Genomic DNA, 21,957 nt, shown 5'->3' with positions numbered 1-21,957 from the left:
AGACAGAGCACTGCCTCGTTCAACCTCAGCTGAGAATAGGCACGTGGAGTCACCACTCTGTGCATGTCTGTGAGCGTGAATGTTGATTTTGGGGTTACAAATAAATTCTAGCAAGTAGGTGAATATGTGAATATAGAATCTGGGACTAATGAGAATCAACTGTATGTTTGTTGACTAATGAATGCAGGTTAAAGAATCTTCTTTATTAAGTGCTATGAGTTAGAACAAATCTCACATAAAGTCCTGAACTAAGCAGAGTAATGGCCACACTCTTCACCCTGCTACAGATGATGAATAGAAAATTTTCTTCCAAAGAATGTAGATTGCTGAGAACAGCTGTGCAGTTTGCACACTGCACAAGGCTTTCCGCTGAGGGGTGTAAGCTGCCAGCCTCCACTCTGTGGTCAAGTCCCATGCCCTGTTTGCCTTGTTCCACTCAGGAAGGGGTGCCATTTTGTCACGGCCCTTTGTCATTCATCCAGAGGCACCATATGTGCTGATGTGCTCTCAAAGTGTTCCCTTCATAATTTTCTACAAACTTCCCTGAACATCTATGAGCTTGGTAGGGGCAGGCAGCCACCCACTGGTTTTACTACTGGCAGTCCAACGGCTTGCCCAGGGATATTCCAAGAGCCACTCCTTCAATCCATGTGCTACTTTGAAGGCTGACAAAGCAAGGACTCCTCTGAGCAGTGGCCACCTGTGTAGTGTTTCCCTTAGTCAACAGGAGATCTCAGAGGAGGGCCAAGGTTACAACCTGGCAGCATAACTCTTTGCCCCATTTGGGAGTTCACTCTTGACACTGAGTTCAAATCTCCCCACCAGCAACCAAATCATAATGATCCCAACAGATTTCTGACATTTCCGCACAGACCAACAAATTTTAAGCAATGTGTCTAACACCACACAGATAAAACTGAATCCCAAACCCCAAATAACCACCATCCCACCTCTGGGGATCCCACCACCCCTTCTTCCTTTATTCCTCCTCAGAGGCATGTGGCCCAAGGCTAACTTCCCTCTTCCAGAGATATTCCCAAGGCTCCTCCAGGCATGTTCTCCCTTGCAGCAGCAGGCTGAAAGAATCTAACTTTGTACTTTGGGTGACTAAAGGGGTATTCCTGGTCATCTCTCACTGGTGGCCTTCGATGTCTAAGAATACTCTTTTATTGGGCAAGAGAAGTTTAGACTCACCTCTAGTGGTCCATGGAGGAGTGGACTGAAGGGTTTTAGTCCTGTGTAATCTCCAGCAGTGGCCCTTCCCCTTCTAGCACCCTAAATAAACATGCAATCTAGGTCCAAAACTCTTTTTCTTTGTTACATGATCACAGCTCCAACAATAATCCTGGGCCGGTTCTCCCAAGCAAATCACCTCTCCAAAGACCCTAGACATTTAGAACCCTCCATTTCTCATGCTCATGTCTCCCTGGCTTAGGACTCATGGGAGTTAACCTTATGAATAGCTTTGAACAACAGCATGTGGCAGAGGTGAGTGTAGTGTATCTTCCGATTGCTCTCTCAGAACCCTGTCCAGCTGCCATGTAGATAAACCCAGGCTAGCCTGACTGAGGTTGATATACCATGTGGTCCAATTGCTTTCACTGCCCCAACTAACAGCTGGTCAACTACCTAAGGCCAAGCTCTCTGGCTGCTGAGAGCTGACTACAGACACATGAGGAAGGCCTGCCAAGATCAAAAGAACCACTCAGTTGAGCGTGGCCCAACTGCTGACCAACAGAACCAAGAGCTGAATAAATGGCTATTGGTTTCAGCTACTAAAATGGAGAGTCTTTTGTTACACAGTAAGAGCTAACGGATACAATACCATTCCTTTGAGAGCTGGGCCAAGGTCAATTAATGAGCCCTGAGGATGGTGAGTCATCATTCCTCAAAGTAGGATGCTTTGCATCCTACGAAAAGCTCTGTGAAAAGGTGAAATCTGTGGTCAGTTCTGAAAGCCCTGCTATTACTTCCCATAAGGAGAGCCACGGCCCAAGGCAGCATATTTAGAGTTTGTGAGAAATCCTGCATTGAGAAAATAAATACACAGTACCTTAGCATTTCTTAAACACTCTATTAAAGAATCCTTATTTTCCATGTGATACCTATGACCACCTTCCCTTCAGCAGTGCCCTGAGAAAACAGTGTGGGAGATGCTGCTCTAGGTCAGTAAAGGAGCATTGGTTTCCAATCTGTAGACCACGGGCCCACTGAGATGCATGACTTATTGGACGGGTGGACAGGCATTTGTGCATAGATGGTGGAGGAGTGGTCAACACACTCCTTGGCTGTCAAAAAGGAATCCCCACAATCCAAAATAGATTGGGGATCGCTGGTTTCAGACAGCCTGGTTGCTTCATGGACTTGTGCCCGCTGACGCCATGAGACTGGCCACAGAGATGATGTGACATGTCCCCTGGAAAGAGCTGAAATAAGACAAGTGCTGACTCCAGAAGGTGGACGAGCTGCTTGGCAGTAATTGCCAAAATTCTATATTTACAGAAAACTGGCACTTCGTAAATACCAAGCTATGCTATTTATGTAGCTGTTTCTCATCAATATATGTGGGAATTCTGTAATTATCACACGTGCTATTCAAAGGCTTCCGGAATTTCAAACAAATGAGGGTAACAGATAGAGCCGGCTGAGCCCAGCAAACATCACCGGCCCCAGGCTCCCACTCTCTCATGCAGCTCAGCTGCTCAGAGGAGAGCAAAGAGCCAAAGCAGGGCCCAGGCCCCAGCTGTGACAAGAGTCTGGCCTGTGGTCCCTCTCTTGGGGATGTAGATGAAGGCGTGGTGAGGACAGACCCTAGTAACTCTGGGATCTAGACATGGAGGAATGCGAAGCCTGTCCAGGAATCCCAGCCCACTTGGTACTGGACTTGAGGTTGGTTGACACTATCCTGAGAGCACGGCCACAGGCCCCATGCCCACTCCCAAGGACCCCCTGGCTTCTCTGGCAGCTTATAGGCATCAGGAGGTTGTTTCCAGCGCCATATTTAGAATAAAGACTGAAAACCCTGATCAGACAATGTGTCCATTGACCCAGCCTGTAGCCCCTTCCAAACTCGCCATTCAAGTCGCTGTCCTGGGAAGGGGACTCTCCCTGCTGCCACCCCCACTCTGGAGCCTCAAGGCCCGGGGTCAAACTCTAGCTCTGATTACTGAGGTATGTGCCCTGTGAGTTGCTTAATTTCTCTGTGCCTCAGTTTCCTCACCTTGTGAAATGGAAGAAGGTAATACCTACATCATATGGGGCAAGTCACTTAACACCTCGGAGCCTTACCCCTCCATCAGCACAATGGGAACAAGAAACAGCTACATGGCAGGACAAACTAACGCACACACAGTTACACCTTTCATTGCTGTGTAATGCTTCCCAGTCATGTCTTACAAGATGTTGGACTCCTAGCAGGTGAGGACTATGCTTATCTGTCCCTCCCTGTGTCTGCTCTGCACCACTCGTTACAAAGCTCCCAGGAAATATTTCTTCATTTGATGGAGCCCACGGTATCTAACACACAAATTGGTCTAAACATGACATAAGCAATCTGTTCCCAGGGACTAGTGACTTCTCCAGGTCTTGGCTTACTTGGTTATAAAATGGGGAGGGTGACAGACACTTGAGTGGGGGTGATCAGAGGAGAGGATGTGCAGAAGACCCCAAGCACACTTCTCCCCTCCTGTTTCTCTCCTTGGTCTGGGAGCAACACAACTGGACAGCTGGATTTGTACATTATTTCTTCACACCTGTCCCATTTCTCTCTCTTCCACCCTCCCTTGTAAGCATCTTCGTAGGAGATGAGGAATTCTTAACGATTTGGTTGATTTTTTTTTGAACTTTGGGGCAACTCTGATGCACCTGGACTGCTGCTGGGCCCATCTGCACCTGAAAAATGAAATAGGGGCATCCCTGGCCCATAAACCTGGTGGCCAGCTTACAGGAGAGGAGCAAAAAGCATCGAGTGACCTTTCTGCTCAGGTCCCATTCTGGTGCCTGTGGGCTGACAAGAAGTGCTGTGGACGTAGTGGGCCACTGGAAAATCAAGTCTGGCATCATCTGGCATCTTGTCCGTAGCCATTAATATTCTGGGGGGCACCGGCTCTTATTTCTGTATAGGAGTCCTATTCCTTATATGGAGCAGCTGTAGGCCTTCTGCCCATGCTGGTCATGTGACTTGATCTAACCCCAGGGCCATGGAGGCATGCCCATTCACCCATGACAAGAAGGTACAGAGCCTCTGAGAGTGCCTGGTTATACCCCAGGGTTGAAGCTCCCAGTGACTTGCCTGGTGAGTGTTAGCTGGGCAATATCAAGACTCCCGTGTGTATCCAGGAACTCCAGGCTCTTCAGAAGGGGGAAGTCACTCAGGGGCTTTTACTGTTCAAACTATAGATCTCAGAGTTTTTTGGGGGGAGGTGGATCTTTGAGTCAGACTGGACCTTGAGAATATTTTTCTCGTTTAAAGTTGAATAAGCCAAGATCCCAAAGGGCAAGTGACTTACTCAAGGTCACAGAGCTGGTCACTGGTGGCTCCGGACAGAAGGCTCCCCTACCATTGAGCCATCATGGAACTCAACAAGCTTAAGATATTAACATCCTCCCCTAGTCGTACCCTCTCTCCTTTGGTAGCAGGTCCAATGTCATCACCCAATTACCCCAAATACTAACAGAGAGAGCCCCTCCTCACTCAACTGATTTGAAGATATCCAAAGCAGCATGGCTAACCTGCTGATGTCCAGTGAGTATGATTTCTTTGCATCTTGTCATGAAAAATAGCACAATGGGGAAAAACTGAAGTCTTTCCATGTCCTACAGCACAGGATACCCCAGTCCCTTCACTTGTCATGCTGCGTTTCCATGGCAACATCATCACAAAATCAAATTACATGAATATATTCACTGAAGAGCTTTTTCCTTCCTTACCAACAGTTTTTTTTTCCTTTTCTTAAGTGAGGGCCAGCAAATTTGATAAGGGATGATATGGTCAATTATCTCTTCAGTCATGCTGAGCCCTTTAGTTTGAACAGATTCCTCTCTGAGCTGACTTGTCTATTTACTATAAGGGAGACAAGACGATTCACTTTTTTTGCCATTTTTGGTATAGAAGAATATGGTTCCTTGGCCAGCAGAGCAGAAAGTGGAGCAGGACTTTCAGGCAGCTGGCCATCAGTGAATATTCACAGGCGAGCTAGGATTGAGATGTGGGCACACAAGACAGCAGTACAGATGGTCCAAGTGCAATCAGAGGAAGGGTGTATACCCAGCTACCTAAGGTGGGATGAGCCTGAAACGTTTGAGCAACAGGAGGACAGGTGTGTGGGGTTGAAGTGTGGTGTGCTCTTCAGGTGAGGTGAATTTGGAGAGATCAGAAGGGCCAGGAAGTGCACCTGAGAGGGAGATTCTGGTCTAGGTAAAGGATGATGGTACCCTGGATGATGGCCATCCCAGTGGAGGTGGAGAGAGGGGATGGGATGGAAACACAGGTTGAAGGTGGAATGGCCAGGACTTGTTGATGGATGTGGGGGAGGGGAGGAGTCAATGCTGATTCCTGAGTCCAGCCTGAACAACAGGGGGAGTGCATGGTGGTGGTGACAATTGCTGAGGTGGCCAAACTAAGGGATAAATGGGTTACAGGGGAGAATGAAAGGCAGCTGTCTTTTAAAAATTCATAGCTCCATTTCAAACTATACTCTGACTCCATGGCAATCCATGCTGAGTTGACAAGGGAGAGATTACAAGCGCGCGCACACACACAACCTTCATTTCTCCGGAGTCTCACTTTAAGTAGTCATGCCTAATATGTTAAAAATTATTTCCAATTGTATTTCTAAAAAGGGCAATCGTATCCATAGATGTGCGTCTGTGTGTGGAATGTGTCCATTCTGATGTGTTATGTGCATATGAGCCTCAATGTTTTTTGCTCCCCTACAGAGGAGAGTAATGGGTCTTGCCTCAAGCCAACTCTGTAAAACCAAAAGAAGTGATGAAGTCAAATAAACTTGGGCCTGTGTCCAGGAGAGGATGAGAGGGCCCAGCAAATGCCAAAACTGCTGGTCCCATCACAGCTTCAGATGCTGAAAAGTATTATGCTAACTGCCAAAAATACATGTCTGCCTTAATCCCTGCAGCCCACGCACAAAGGAAAAGACAGTTTTCACAAGTTCAGGAAGGGAAAAAATAGATCCTCAGGCTTCTACCTTTGCGCATAAGACCAGAACCGTCCAAGCACCAAAGAAATAGATGACAAGACAGATTCCATGATTACCTCTGGAATCTACTCACTGGCAGGTAGCTAAGGATACATCAGGAGAATCAAGGAAAAGCATCCCAACCAAAGACCCAAGAATGAGGGCCATGTACGGACATGATTTGCATACTTGCTTTGAGATTTCTAGGTGAAAAAGCACGTCACCAAGAAATCTATTTGCAAACAGCTCCTAGAACTGATGGGAGAAATGTGAAGAGAACCTTAGGAAATAAAACTCTTGAAGAGAGTGCCATAGGTTGTCAAGGACACATGGCTTTACAAGGGTAAAGAGTTGGGTAAATAGGCGCCATCTTGGGCCCAGTTTTCAGTGAGTAGGAAGAGTTGATGGTTGACAGTTTATTCTAAATGTCATGTGAACCAGGGGAACTGGCTCCAAATTCCCCAATGAAACAGCTGGTAAGCACTGAAAGGGCAAATTATCTTTGGGGTCCTTGTGGTTCCTGAAAGTATAAGAACAAGAGAGCACCAACAGCAATGGGAACAATTCTGGAAAATCTTCAGGAGCTTTTGAAGAGAGCAAGAAGTTCCCTGGGATCTCAGGGAAAGGGAGGGGTCCCAGTAGAATCCTGGTGTCTGGGCAAACAGGCCTTTCTCATTGGTGGGTCCCCCAGGCTGAATGGGCTTAAGAAACCAAAGCTACGTTCCCAAAGCCCATCTCTGCTCATCCTTAACTGATAACACAGTTTGAGTACGTTTCATATGTGCGCACCGCCTTTGGTTGCTGAAATAATGCCTCAGTAGATCAAGGCCAACCCTTTAGGTAAAGAATTAAGCTTAACAGAGTTAGAGGACATTGTGATTATCATTAATGATGATGTCTGTTTAGTTGCTATGCCTTTGTGCAAATGTTCAGGAAGGACTTTGAGTCATAGTGAAACAGACACATATCTGTAGGGGAGGGTCTCTGCTGTCATTGGATCTTTGTAATGCCCAAGCTACCTGGACAGCACCGACATCATGGTGAGAAAAGCATGCCACTGAAGTAGGAAGCCTGTGGATTCTTGTTGTAACTCACTCATTCCTGCCTTGGATGCTAGGGTATCCTGAGCATTTAACTCAATATACTTCCCTCAATGAAGATCTATCTCCAAAAGACCATCTCATTATACTCAAGATTGATGAATCCCCAGAGCCTTAGGAAAGCATAATATTATTTTCATTACTTAACTCTTACCAGCCTAGTGAACAGACACTATCCCCAGTAGCTAAGATACCAAGTCGATTTCATTCATTCATTTACTCACACACTACACTTTCAGTGAGCAATTCCTGTATGCAAGGTGCCATGCTGGGTGTTATGAGAACATAAAGATGACTAAAGCATGGTCCTAGCTCGCTAACACTCATCTGGGAAGGGGGGAGGCAAGACACATGTTATTGACGGAGGGCTGCCTGCATGAAGTTTCTTGGGGGATGAACAAAGAAAGTAGGGATTTCCTACTTCTCATTATGGGAAGTAAGAGAAAGCTTCAAGGAGAGGACATCCAGCTGGAGCCTGCAAGAGAACTGCAAGGTGACTACAGATAATGGGGAGCTGGCCAGTAAACAGGGGCAGGGAGGCCCGTGGGATTTCTTAGTGGGTGGTGAAGAATCCATTTTTGCTATGCTATCATACACAGGTATACAGAAGAAAGGAAAAGAAAAAAGACTGAACACTGGTTGACACATGGATGGTGGGGACACTCTGAAATAAAAATAAGGACAATAACTAATAATTAGGAGCATCTCCTAAGTGCCAGGTTGTGCTCTAAGCACTAAGATAGCATCTCAGAAGCAGATACTACCATTATCCTCATGCTACAGGGAAACTAAGGCACAGAGAATGAAGTTTACTTGCCCAAGGCTATTAATGTACCTAAAAAGAGGAGTGAGGCCGACATTTGAACCCAGGTGGTCTGACTCTGACACCCAATTCCCTCCCTTCCAAGCCAGCTTGGCCCTTTGCTGGTAGGGGATGTGACAGGGGTAGAGTTCTGAGTATGACCAGGACACTGCACTCAGGACATTGATCTGGTACGAGTAGTGCTGAATTTCAATGGAAAGGAAACAGACTGAAGCCAGGAAGATCATTTGGATGGCCACCATCCAGACACAAGGGGACCCAAGACAGATCCACGGTCCTCTTGTTCCTATTATGTCAGAGGCACTGGACTAAGCATGTTGCCTGCTTTCTCTTACCTGGCAGTGAAATTTCTATGAGGTAGGTGCTAGCCTCATCTGCAGATACAGATAAGGAAACTGAGGCCCTGAGTAATAAAGGCCATGCAGGCAGTCTGCGTAGGAGTCAGGGCTCGCACTCTTGACTGTCGCACAAATCCCAAGAAATGGTAGAACTAACAGAACTTGCCAAGTTCAAAGTCGAACACCATGCTGGAGGGAACCCATGGAAGAGAACAAAGGCTTTGGGACAAGACAAGAAGGGTCTGACACGGCACACATGAGGGGAGTGCTGACTGGTCTTCCTTAGGGAAGTATGGGAACACTCCACGGAGTTCACTCAGTGAGAGGGACAACAGCTTGCTCCACTCCCGCCAACCCAAGGGGGTTCAGACAGTCCGTGGAAAGTTACAGGACCTCTGCCAAACAACCAGCCTCAGGAGTTCCTAACTGGGTGAACTCATACAGAGAACACTTGCTGGCATCTGACTCTGAAGGTGTTGCTGGGGAGAAGATGCAGAGAAAGGCGTTGGCCAGGATCTTCAGGAGGAGCTCAGGGTGTGGGCACAGGTGCAAGTCTGCTCCTATCTGGGGCGGCCTGGCTAGGACGTGTCATGCCCACCCTTGTCCTTGGCACTCACGTTCTTGGCACACCAACCGAACAACTTCCGTCTACTGACCGGGGCTTTGGAGCAGCTCAGCTTTCCCAGAGGTGCAGCCCACCGCAGTGAGGGACAGGAGGCTGCCATTTCCCGCACCTCAGGGTAATCAGAGGGGCAGGTTCTCCACGCTCTGCCAGGCTGCGTGGGGCTAAGCTCCAGCCACCACGACCATGATGTATAACTGACCTTACCACACAGCCTTTACAGGCTGCCTCCCTCCTCTGCCTCACCCTGCAGGGTGCTTCCCGGCATCATCCCCAAGAGGAAGCCCCTGTCCTTTACTCCTTGTCTCGGGGTCAACGTTTTGGGGGGAACCCTGCCCTAGACATGCATCTTGGCCACAGGAGCTCCTCAGATACAGATCTGAGGTGGAAACTGGCTCCTCAGACTGTGGAACAGGCTGCAGATCTGGGTCCCTGGATGCAGAAGCTTCTGGGCTTTAAGGTTTTTTGTTAAACTTGGAACTCCTATCTGGAGTCTCTATATTATACCAGAGGCAAGGTTAGGGTGGGAGGCATGATAGAGGGAATAAAAAACAAAGTTCCCTCCAGATAGCACTAATTCTGATGCCTCGAGGCATGATAAACGCAGGTCTTCTACTGAGGTTCTCCAGAGAACAGAATCATCAGGAAACCATTGACAAAGATCCCCACCACCGGGTACCAACATTTAAAATACATGGAGTATTTTCTGATAAATTAGAGCACTTACGGGACTATTTTATCCACAGTGTTTTGTTGAATATTTGATACAGACCAGTTCCTTAAACTAGGGCATATGATAAATCCAAATAGCAGTACCTCACTTAGCTTTGGTACTTACACTTTTCAAAGGAAAAACTACTACAAAATTTTAAAAAGTCAACACATAGCTACTGTGCATAAATTGTGACTGTTGGCAAAATCATCTCAGAGGAACACATAAATAAAATTTATTTTCCATATAACAAAATAAATTAAAAAATACAGACAGTGGGGATGAGTGAAGCAAATAATAAATACATAAGATGAAGAGGAGCATACAGCAGACTGCAGGTGTCTGGCCCCCACAGGGAAATGTTAGGTGTCTAAGTCATGTGCACACTCTCTGCCCTCACGGTTAGGGGCAGATTTCATACTGTCTGCTCCAGGGCTCATTCCCAAGCTCTTCTTATATTACACTGGGCTCAGGACATGAACCACAGAGACAGTAGATGAATTCATGTCCCCCCTTGGTCTGTGGATGTCTAAAAGGGACTGGAATCTCCAAATTCTGCAACTCTCCTTTTAGAGAGGGACCTAGTTTGCATAACAATAACAGCGGATCATATCTATTCAACCCGTGCCTTAGAAGCAGAACTGGATACCAGGATTCCAGGGCAAGTCCTTCAGTTGGAAGCAGAGGTTCCCAGAAAGCAGCAGCAGACAAGCAGGAAAAGGAGCCGGGGAAGACTGGGCAGATAATCAAGGTGTTATCAAGCAAGGCGCTGGCTGGGCACCGAGAGCTTCTTCCTGCTCTGGCAACTCTGGGCGACGGCGCAGAACAAATGTTTCGTTTAGCCCAAGTGAGGCATGAAGGAATGTAGGTATTTACCAACCAAGCCCACTCCATCTGAGGGCTGCTTCTGGGCTGTCCTGCATTCTGGTGAATGGGCTCCGGGGACCAGAAGAAGCCCAGAGTCATGGGGGGTGGAAGTTGGGGGGGCACACACAGGTTGCAAGTACTGAAGGGGTAGAGGTGGGGTATTGTCTGCCAAGAGCTTGGCGTGCCTGCCTTCAGGTATTCCTCAGAGCAACCTGATGAGGTGGGTGCCATGTTTATCTCCAGGGACAGATGAGGGAAACTGAGGCTTGGCAAGGCAAAGCAACTTGCCCATGGCTATGGAGCTAATAAATGAAGACCAGGACTGGAATGCAGATGGGTTTCAGTCCCAGAACATGCTCTACCCCATCTTCATGCCAGCTCAGGGGTGCTGGGGGACATCAATCTCCCAGCAAGCCCATGGGACCTAATGGTTAAACCTGAGCCTTCTGAAGTACATCCCAGGAGCAAGGAGGGGAGAGAATAACTTAAGATCTATTGAAACATAATAATTTACTCTCTTTGTGCTAATCCTCTCTGGACGCCAGTTTTAGCTTTGTGTTGACACTGACAAATTAAGGACATGCTCAGCACTTTTCCAAGAATAAACAGAAAATTCCACAAGCTCTTCTAATCATTTTTTCTCTTCCAGGGTGAAATCCCTTAACTAAACACGTCTGCCCAGCGAGTGAACTGTTGCTGGGACCTTGCTGACCATATCATACAGGTTCCTTTAAATTTCAAAAACCCCACAGCAGCCTCTCTCCCAGAGCCCTGGGTCTGGCAAGACACCAGCTGCAGAGAAGCCGATGCCCCCTGTCTGGCTGCTCCCAAGGACAGGGCTGCTTCTGAATGGATCTGGCTCTCGTCCCATGACAGGTGTTTGAAACTGGTTAATCATAGGTGAGCCGTCCTTAGAGGGGTGTGGGATGGAGAGAAGATGAAGATCAAAAACCTACCATTTACTGAGCACCAACTATGCACCTTCCAGTCTACAGATGTGGAAACTGAGGTCGGAAGTTCTGTGACCTGTTCCAAGGCACTGAGCTTGTGGGTGATACACAAGTGTCCTCATGCCTAATCTGGATGTCCTGCCTCCTCTTCGAACATCCCGTTGGACCCTGGCAATGTCTTTCCTGCATCCCATTGGTTTGAATTGCTAAACCCAGGCTAGCCCTTAAATGGAGTGAGGGAGCAACACCTCTTTGCAGGCAACCTTTCTTCCTGTCTCTGCTTCTTGATTTCAAGCTCACAACATAAAAAAGGAAGGGCAGGTGCTGAATCAGAATCCATCTGAAGGTTTTCTAGGGCAGCCCCCTGCCACAAGTGGCTATTTAAATTTATGTTAATTAACATGAATATTTTTAAAGAATCTGTCCCTCAATCACACTAACCACACTTGGAATACTCAGCAGCTACATACAGGCCAGCAGCTGCCCTACTGGACCCCGCAGGCAGAGAACATTTCCACCAGCATGGAAAGTTCTATTAGATAGGGCTGGTGTATAAAAGTTGAGTTGTTTCAGAGCCAAAAAAGCAGAGGGATAGCCTTGGAAAAAAAAAATCACCCCTGGGGTGGAGGTGGACCGAGAGCTTTGACATGCAAAGCTGCCTCTTAGAGGGCTGGTGTGAGGGGGCGGGTAGCGGAAGGGGCCCCCTCCACCTCCTGCTGGTAGCCTGGCCCTTCTGCCCCCTAATAACCGGCTGTTGCAGCAAATAGTTTATTCCTTGGCTCTTAACAAAAGCAATCTGGGCCCCAGGGAGAGGAGCACATCCAGAGAAACTACTCCAGATATTAAAATTAAATAGCAGAGAGAACTGGAAGAAACTCAGGCCATAAGGAAATGACATCCCTTGGTGAGACCCCTTCCAGACAGCTTCCTCCCCCAGGACTGAAAGGGGAACAGACAGCCTGGGACGTGGGCTCTCCCCAGAAAGGTCCCCCACCCAGCCACTCCAAGAACACATCCGAATCAGCCTTCACTTTCCGCTCTGGGTGGAGGGGGTTAGCTTGGGGTTGGGGTCGCAGAGCCCAGACTCCTCCTTCAGGAGCTGCCTCACCCTCTGCACCTGCTGCTGGCAGGCCTGTGCTTTGATCAAGCTGACTGGTTAAGACCTGACCCAGGGGAGGGCAACCAATAGGCTGGCTGGTGACCCATGGTCAGGCAGAAGAAATGAGCCGACTCTGGGGCTGGGAATTAAGAAAGAGTGAATGGTACAGGGAGGGAGCAAGGAGAGCAGGTGCACAAGGAGGCCAGCATGGGAATAGAGATGGGGTGGACAGGGAGGGTGGGATGGATACATCCAGGTCATCTAGGCACTCTGCCTGCCTGGGAGCCCTGGGAATACAGCAACATTGAAACAATATGGAATGGACCTAGCAAAACCACAATTCCAGACGGAGCCTGGTATCCCCCCTGCCTCACATCCCCAACACTTCCTCCGATGCCAACCGGTTTCCTCCTCAGCTTTGGAGAGCAAACAGGTCTTAATGGAACCATGAAACAGAAATTAGCAATTCTTTGAGTTTAAAAAGTAGGGTGATCTGGGAATAAGACAATTTGGATGGAGGCTCACAGAGCCAGGTTCCCTAAATGCCCCGACCAGATTAAAAAGTCCTTGGGCTATTGGAGAAAAGAAATACGGACAGGATGTGATAGTTCAGGAAAGCCCCCATGCTTGGGATCCAGCCCCGGTCACCACCATATGGAGATGCCACAGGGATGGACATCAATGGCCCTCATTGCCATTCCCGGAGAACCTCCACATGTGGGAGCCCTGATTTGATGACCCAGCACAAAAATCCTGCCTCTAATTCTGAAATGTCCCACCCTGTGAATATACATGAGCCCCTAAAATCAGCACTGGATATTGGGGTGCAGTGAAGACGGAGATGTGGACAAGGGAGTCCCCACCACTGGGCAGAGTGGGCCTGAGGCAGATGGCCAGGGACCTCCCAGTGGTCCGTGCATCCTTTTTGCTGCCTTGGGAAGCCTGGTGTGGCCCCAGTGGTGGCTGCCCTAATGCTCCACAGAGGAGGAAGTCCCTTCTGCGTGCACAGAGTCAACACCCGAGTTTCCTGTGGGGTTTCTCCAAGCATACCCAGGTTTTAGAATACAAAGATGGACATCAGAAACACTCTCGTTGCTTTCTTTCCTGGGCTGGTCCACGGATGGGTCTGAGTTGTTGGACCATCTCCCCACCAGATTCACTTAGCAGAAATTTGCCTTCATAAAGGCTATACCTTCATTTTTAGGAGTGTGATCATTTATACAACCTCTCTCACACACACATATAGAAATATCCGTCTGCCAGAAAAGAGGAATTACATTAAAAATGTGAAAAGACGACTTGAAGCTTAGGAAGAATATTTTTGAAAGCTGACAAGGTACACAGAGAGTATTTCGGCAATGGAAGTTGACTTATTAAGGACAGACCCATTTTGAGAAAGAATTTCAAATATTGATTATTTAAAGCTTCTTTTACTAGATGAGAAAATGTATAGCTTGGCTTATAATCTCAAAGATTCAAGTATCTACTAGCAGGATAATTAGCAAATTTCACAAGATATTCATAAATCACAAAATTATCCACAGGCTTCTCGCTCTATTTAGGGCAGCCTCCATGAGCTTGTAGGGTGCAAATTTCCTCACAGACAGAGAATACTGCTTTTCGTGTCTCAACATTATAAGACTGGCTACAAAGCAGGTTCTAAGACCAGCGTGTTTTCTTGGGGATATTCACTGTTGATAAAGTTATACCAAAGATGACTTTCCACACTAGTAAGGAACCCATACATAAAGAACAGTCAGAGGGAATAGAAATATTTTTTTTAGGGCAACCTCAGGATTTAGGGTTTCTGAAATCCACAAAACCAGAAAGATCCAAGCGAAAGCGAAAGCTGCACATTCGGAAAGTTTAACCAGAACGGCTATTTGATTTCCACGAAGCTCACACAAGAGAGGAAAGTATTTGTGTGAAAGTCAAAGGAAAAGAGAAGCAAGTTATGATAGCAACAGTTTAAAAGACTGTTTTGGGGTATCCTCAGAAGCATCCATGTCCACAGACCAGGAACTGACTGGGGCTGAAGGCTATGAGCTTTATGGGGCCCCACATGAAAAGCAAACCCATGAGGCCCAACTGGAATGGGGAAGTTGGAGTTTGAGTGCAAATGTGAAGTTTAGTCAGGTTTCAGAGTAAGATCTGAAAGGACTGGGTTCTCTGGTCTAGATCTGAAATGACCATCAGTGAATCGCAATAAAAGGACAGCCCCATGGCCCTCTCCCTGGGGCAGGCTGGGGTGACAGGACACAACTCTGGGGCCTTCACCTCACTGGATGGGCAGACCCTGCTCTTCAGGGGCCTAGAGGCAGCTGGATGACATTCAGTCCTCTATACCCCTCTTGATGCCCCTTCCCACGCCTGCAGTGTTCTTGGGGTACTGGGACTCTGGGACCTCTGCCCAAATGGCCCTGAGCCCTTCTCTGTGGCCTGCCTGGGTCTTCGTCACCTGACTAGAGCACAGACCATGCTGGGTCCTTTCTGGCCATGCCTAGGCAAGGAGGGATGGCCAGGTCAGGAATCTGCTTCCCCCCACTTCCAACTCAGTAGCTGAGTCACCTCATGGCGCTTCCCAGTTGATGCCCGCCCCCCACCTTCCCTGTCTTTAGTTTCTGTTCACTGCATTGTCCTTCCCTCTTGAGTCTCCACAGCTTTGATCATGGGTTTCCCTTTCCTGCCTAGAGTTCCTTTTCTCCCTCCTTTGGAAAATGCCAACCTACTCCAACCCAATTTCACCTTCCAACGCTGGAAGAGGCCTTCTCTGCTCTCCCACAACACATGGCACAGAGCGTGGCCAGCACTTAACATGTGGCAGGAGCTGTCCATAAGTGGCTCTCCCCACAAGGCTGTGGGCCGCTGCAGCACGAGGCTCTATCCGGGCTTCCAGAGGGGTCCAGCCCAGCGCTCCCATGCGTGGGGGCTCAGAAATTCTTTCTAGATGGCTGAGAACAGGAAATCTACACTTGGCTCCTTGCAGCTTTGACTCATGCATCCATCTGGCTACAGGTGGACCCTGGCAGTGTTTCTTCTTACATCCAATGAAGTTCATCGAACAGTTCCTGAGCATCCTAAGTGCTCAAGCGAGCATGGTACATGAAGGGATAAAAAGAATCTTTCATTCCTGCGCTCAACTGTGCAACCGCTGTTTTTCAATGTGACAGACATTGTACCAAGAGACTTCCTCATGAGGGTTACGTCTTATATCCTTGTTGGGGAGGATAACACAAGATTTGGCCCTTGACTTCGGGAGGGCACCAGCAGGCCCACCCTACCATGCTCCTCTGCCACAAAGAAGAGGTGCCCTACTCCTCATCTGAGACCGACTCCACCTCGCCCCCCCGTGCATGTGTGTGGATGCCCCAGGCAGCAGGTTCAAGCTTCTCTGCCTGGGTCTCTCCCTTCCAAGAGCCAGAGCTGAGGCTGTAGCAGCAGGAACAGGCCATCTGAGCAGAGAATTGCCGAGAGCATGGTCTTAAAGGGGTGGAAGCTGACTGTGGCCCCTGGACTCCTTGCTCCTGTAATATTTACAATGCAGGGCCCAAGGCAGGAGCTAACTATGGTATTAAATACTAGTGATGACAAAGCGCTAACCTGCAGGCTGTGTCTACTCTTGCAAGGGAGTGTCTAAGGGGGATTGATCTGTTTTTGTCCTGCTTTGCCTTCATACTCCCCCTAAGAACTGTATTATCACAGAGACCAGAGGCCTATGGCTAGTCTTGGCTCATGAAGAGCAAGGCAAATGTACTGTGCTCTGTCTTCATTGGATTCGGAGGATCTGCCAGGGGAGGTGGGGACAAGGGCCCTGCCACCTTAGGGCCACAACAACACCTCGGAAGAATGGAAGCTCGTGCTATTTGTGCTGAAAGTGGGACTCTCCTGTCGCAACTGTCAAAGCATACGGGTGCTAACGGCTACAGGGGAATTCTGGATCCAACTCAATGACTGGGTCTCCTCAGCCTGGAGACAGGGGAGCCTTCTCGGTGCCAAAGGTGGCAGCTGGCATCCATATTAATTGCTCTGCACGTGTGACTCTCCTGAAGGGCAGGGAGGATGGCAAAGAGTCTACTTTATCTGGTGTTTTTATAGAATGTCTTTGCTAAAACAAGACTTCTCACGCCTTTTCTTCAAGGGGAACGTTCCAGGGGTTTGGGGCAAGTGGGGAAAGACCTGAGGAGTTGATTGCTTTCACCGCAGAGGGAGTCAGGCTTAGGGTAGCTTTGGGTCCAGGGAGGCTAAACATCTTGTCAGAAGCCACACACAAAACAAGGACAGTGGAACTGGGCTCCAAACCCATGCCCAGTCTGACTCCAGAGCCCAGCGTATGGACTGAAAAGGAAGGTCTTTGTCCCCTGCCCCTGAGTCATGGTGGGTTTGTGACTGTAATACAATCTGGTGGAAATGATACATGTGACTTCAGAAACCAGGGCATTACAGATCTCCGGTGGGTGGGGGGTGTTCCTCCTTGTTCACCTAATGTCCCTCTCCAAGCCCTGGGCTGTCACACAGAGCCACAATGGAGGGTCACCCCAGCCCGGACACCACACATGAGGGCGGAGAAACCCTCTTGGGAGGGGGGTTCTCCAACACCAGGGGCTCCAGCCCAGCTGCCGGGGTCACTGCCAGACATCTGAATTGTCCCCTCCCAGGCCCAGGTCCTGTGCCACAGCATTCCCTCTGTGCCCCTTCCAAACTCCTGACTCACAGAACCCGTGAGTAACGGAGAGTGGTCATTGGTTATGTCACTAAATTTAGAGAATTTGTTTCACAGCAATAAATAACCAAAATGGAATTAAGAGCATTCCGGGGGAGAGTGAATACCATAGAGACGGGAAAGCACAGTGACGTACCTAGTCCAGAATTTGGCCTGGGTCTTTCTGATTCTGCGGCCACTCCTTAGATATATTTTCACGCACACACTCTCCCCACGCTGTCCAAATGGGGATGAGGAAAACTGAAGGTCTTCCCTCCACTGGGTCTGCTGAGGAAGTGCTAGGGCAGCGGTGGACGTTAAAAACTAGAACAAACATTTATTGCCACCTACTCTGCATCAGATGCTATGTCAGTAGCGTGATGTGTAATCCATTAATTTCACAAACACTTTGTCTCTACTGTGTGCCAGAAACAGGTCTGGGAAAGAAGCCATGTGAGAGACCTAGTCCCAGGTCTCCTGGGTTTGCGCATGAGTGAGGTTGAGGGACAAGAAACAAATAATGATAGCATACTATGTCAGACAGTGATCCGTGGTGTGGAGAAAAAGCCCAGGATGGGGAAAGGCGATGGCATTTTAGAGAGGCTGGTTAGAAAAGCGTCCCCCAAGAGGGTGGCACTGGAGGAGAGAGAGCAAGGTTAAATAGAGAGCAAGTCTGGTTGACCTTGGAGCCCACGGTTTGGACTCTGATATCAAGAACAGAACACGTTGTTATCTCCCGGCTGACCTCCTACAGAAGGTGCATTTGGAGACTGTCCTCCATGGGGCGCAGGGGACCCACGCCAGCTATGCATCTCACTGTGCCCACCCACCACCAGTCAGGCCTCCCCTCCGGACCCTCCAGGCAGAGCCCCGAGAAGGGTACTTACGCAGAGCACGTGGAGAACCACCGCCCCCTGTCTTCGATCCTCGTTGGTGAAGATGTCATTGGGGAATTCGTGCAGGGCTGAAGAATGGAGAGAGAAAACCAGCTCAGAACAGAGGACAATATTTTCAGTGCTGGAGGACTGGGATGGTTACACCAGTCCTTGTTTTAATGCGGAATCCATGAACTTGGATGAGAAAAAAATTACATCTATATGTTCACACATCTCTAAGTGGAATTTAGTGTTTTCTCCAGATAAGAAGGTGGGCGACAAACCTCAAGAGTGTGAGAAGCACTGGGGACTCAGCCCCCAACAGATGTTTTCATGATACATGACTACACTCATGGCAACTCTCACTCACTGCTGCAACATTTGGGGGGTTTTGGATCACCCCTTGTGATTTAAAGTGTTCATGAGCAACTACATGAACTAACTTCATGCAAGTTTATTTTCTAATACTCCGACAACTTCATTTCAATATGATTAGTTTCCTTTTGCAAGCTTATATGGTTGATCACATGCATTGAAAAATGGTTTTCTGAGCAGATGTGGTCAGGTTAGGCTTTCCTGCATTACCAAGGGGGTCCATGGTACACACAGGGTTACCTCTAAACTGTCCCTCCTTTCCCACCAGGACTGCCTTAGCTTGGGGCCTTGGGCCTTTGGCCGAGGGCCTGGTACAACACCCCCCTGCTCTTTCATTCCCTTTTCGAATGTGACCCACATTTGCCACCAATGAACTGGGCTATCAAGCACAGAGCTGCTCGTACCCCTCTCCCTGCTCCCAAACCTTCTCTGCTAGGAGATGGAAGCCCCACTCTGTACACTGGCAGTGCCAAGCTGGTCCTGGCTATTCCCTACTAGAACTTTCTTCTCTTTTCCCACCCTTTTATACTTCGCATGTGCTCGTTCACTCCATTACTAACTGCGCAGTTACTGGGTGCCAGGCTATGTTCTCACTGCTGGAAATTCGACAGTCAGCATTGTTGCGTGTGCTCTCATATTCTTGCCAGACAGGATCATTTGCCATTTCTTGAGCACACCGTGCATTTGCTTTCTTTTTATATCTTTATCTGCACAGATGATAACATCAGCCTGGGATATCCTGCATCCCCAAATGATCATCTCTCCCTGCCTCTCATAAAATCCCAACAGCCTCATGGCTAGGGCCTCCATAAGGCCTCCTATGGGACCCATGGCCCTCCTCCCTAGAAGATGCATCAGACCAGGCTCCATGGGAAGCTGTGCACACTACCCCGCCCTTGACCCCATCTTCAGCAAATGTGACCAGCTGATGAAAGTGGCATTTTTTCAGATCTCCACAAGCTCCCCGTCCTTCTTCAGTGCACAGGTGGGACAACTATCACCAGTCGATGGGGAGGATGTACAAGATGACACCTGCTTGCCACGTGTCTTGCTTTTGGGTTTCCCCCAAAGCAGACCCTCAACCAAGGATTTGGGGATACATAGTTTTTTTGGAGGTGACTCCTGGACACACTGTGAGTGAGGAAGGGGAGGAGACCAGGGAAGGAGGGGAGTCAAAGACAGTGACATTGAAGAATGAATGGGTGACCGCTCAGGACACCTGGGGCCCAGTCCTGCTACAGACCCAGGAAGACTGCACAGAACAAACCTCTGGTTTGCAGCTTGCTGGCCAGGGGTTTGCCCAAGACACAAGCCTTTGGCTATTCCTTGAAAAAGTTCTGCTCTCTGCTTCCAGGGCAACACCTGATAAAGACATCGTGCAAGTCTTCGCCAGAGCCACAGTGGTGGTGGTGGTAAGGCTGGAGGGTACATCCAGCATATTAAGCATAGATCACCTGTGCATGTCACAAGTGTGATCACACTTGCTAGTTTCGTCTGATCCTTCATGTGATGAAATGGGGGAGATAAGGAAAGACAAGGAGATCATGATCCACCCCCAAGTGGCTTTCCAAGCTAAAACTGTTCCAAACAGGCTGCACTGAGTCCTTCTGATCAATGGATGGGAAAAATGAGGGCAAGCCTTAGAGGATTTCACTTTGAAGACCAAATGACACTATGGTCTAGAAATTACCAGGAGGAGACAAGGTTCATAGAACAAGCTTGAAGTTCATCCATCAGGCCCTGGGCACTGCAAGGATTCGAGCCACTTTACTGAAGTGTCTCTGTTCCAGCATCTTCCCTCTATGGGCCTAATGCTTCTGGCTGGTTTGCTCTTGTCCAGTGAGCCGAGCTAGCGAAGCCCTCCAGCCTCCCTGATGAGAAACCTTTTGACTTCCTCCTCCCTGAAACTTCCCTGCCGCCAACAGTGCCTACACAGGCTGGACCTGGGAGACCTGGCCTTTGCAGCCCCCAGTCATTTCCTGCTTGTCCTTCCTTCCCCACCTCCTGGCTCTTCCTGTGCACACAGGATGTCTTATACTCTTACGAGATGCTTTCTCACACTTTCTCCTTTGAACTTCTCTTTGAATTCCTCTGAATAAATTTTAGCCCAAATGACCATCCCATGGCTCACATTGCCCTCCCCTCTCCAAGTTGCTCAGTATGGTCAGAAACCACGAGAAATGTCCCTTTCTGTCCACTTCCCAAACCCAGGACATTGATGGTCTCTGTGGGCTACCCCCGTGATAGGGAGCACAACAAAGGTAAGGAGAGGAGAGGCCCTGCAAGGTGGGCTAGAGACTTTCCAGCACTGACTGGTCCCTATGTTCACCTGGAGTTGCCTAGACCTTGTGTCCCAATCCTTGGTTCTGAAAAAACAACCACCACCATCCACATCTTGGCAACTTCTCCTTTCTGATGTTCCCTTTGTATTACACAGACATTTCAGTGCCCTGAGGAGGTGGGGCTTGGGATGGGCTGTCTGGTGATGGGCTGAGATGGGCTGAGACAAAGGCTCTGGTGGGCAGATGTCCAATGACAAACCTGTGCAAGATGACACGATCACTGAGCACCAGCTACTGGCAGGCACCATGCCTTGCCCTTTATACCCACTATCCATTTTTGTCCTCAAAGAAGGCTATTATTCCCATTTTGTAGACAAGGAGCCCACGGGACAGAGGATTCAATTCCATACTCGAGGATCCACAGTTGGAAGCTGCAGAGCAGGGCCACCCACACAGCAGATGCAGGCCTGGTAACAACCCTCCTGCTGTTATTCCAGCTCCTGGCATCAAGTTGCAGTCTTACTCTGCTAGGTGGCCTCTTCCTACTTGGGACTTCCTCCAAGTAAGGGATCCGATCAGATCTATGTTCTGCCCACACACAGCAGAGGGAAAAGGTAGGCTGCTTTTTTTTTTTCTTTCTATTTCTCTGTGTAGTTGCTGTGGGGCTTCTCTGCACTGGCCAGTTCATGGCTTAAATGTGACCATCCTATTGCCCTCCTATCCCCAGAGAATCAGAGACAGAACTAGTATGCTAAGTTAATGTATGGATCACAACAGCCATCACTCTTAAGAAACCGAAGCCACCTTGTGATGGGTACCACGCAAAGCAATAACACGTGGGGATCACTTATGGTCAATGAGGAGTAGAGGTGGGTACAGAAGTGGGAACTGAGGTATGTTCTGCCACTGGCAGGTTGAAGCCAGCTACTTCTTTACTTCCTGCCCCTCAGGGCTTCCTAGATGAGGAGTAACATGGTTTTGAGCAAAAATGAGGTTGAGGGCAGCGTGTGAGGGGAGTGGA

The 21,957-nt window shown here is 48.7% G+C and overlaps 1 protein-coding gene across 1 annotated transcript in view; it reads right to left on the bottom strand.

Moving 5' to 3' along the window:
- The window catches only part of SLC24A3 (solute carrier family 24 member 3), a 472,928-nt gene that overhangs the window by 174,063 nt on the left and 276,908 nt on the right, over positions 1–21,957 (bottom strand). Inside the window, exon 3 of the mRNA XM_045809788.2 lies at positions 18,292–18,368. Coding sequence (XP_045665744.2) covers positions 18,292–18,368 — 77 coding nt within the window. The remainder of the gene's footprint in view (positions 1–18,291; positions 18,369–21,957) is intronic.

Source organism: Ursus americanus, chromosome 22, assembly GCF_024610735.1.
Source record: "Ursus americanus isolate L20-20 chromosome 22, mUrsAme1.1.p, whole genome shotgun sequence".
Lineage (NCBI taxonomy): Eukaryota > Metazoa > Chordata > Mammalia > Carnivora > Ursidae > Ursus > Ursus americanus.
Note: the sequence above shows the minus strand (reverse complement) of the source record. Positions and strands in the feature narration are given on the sequence as shown.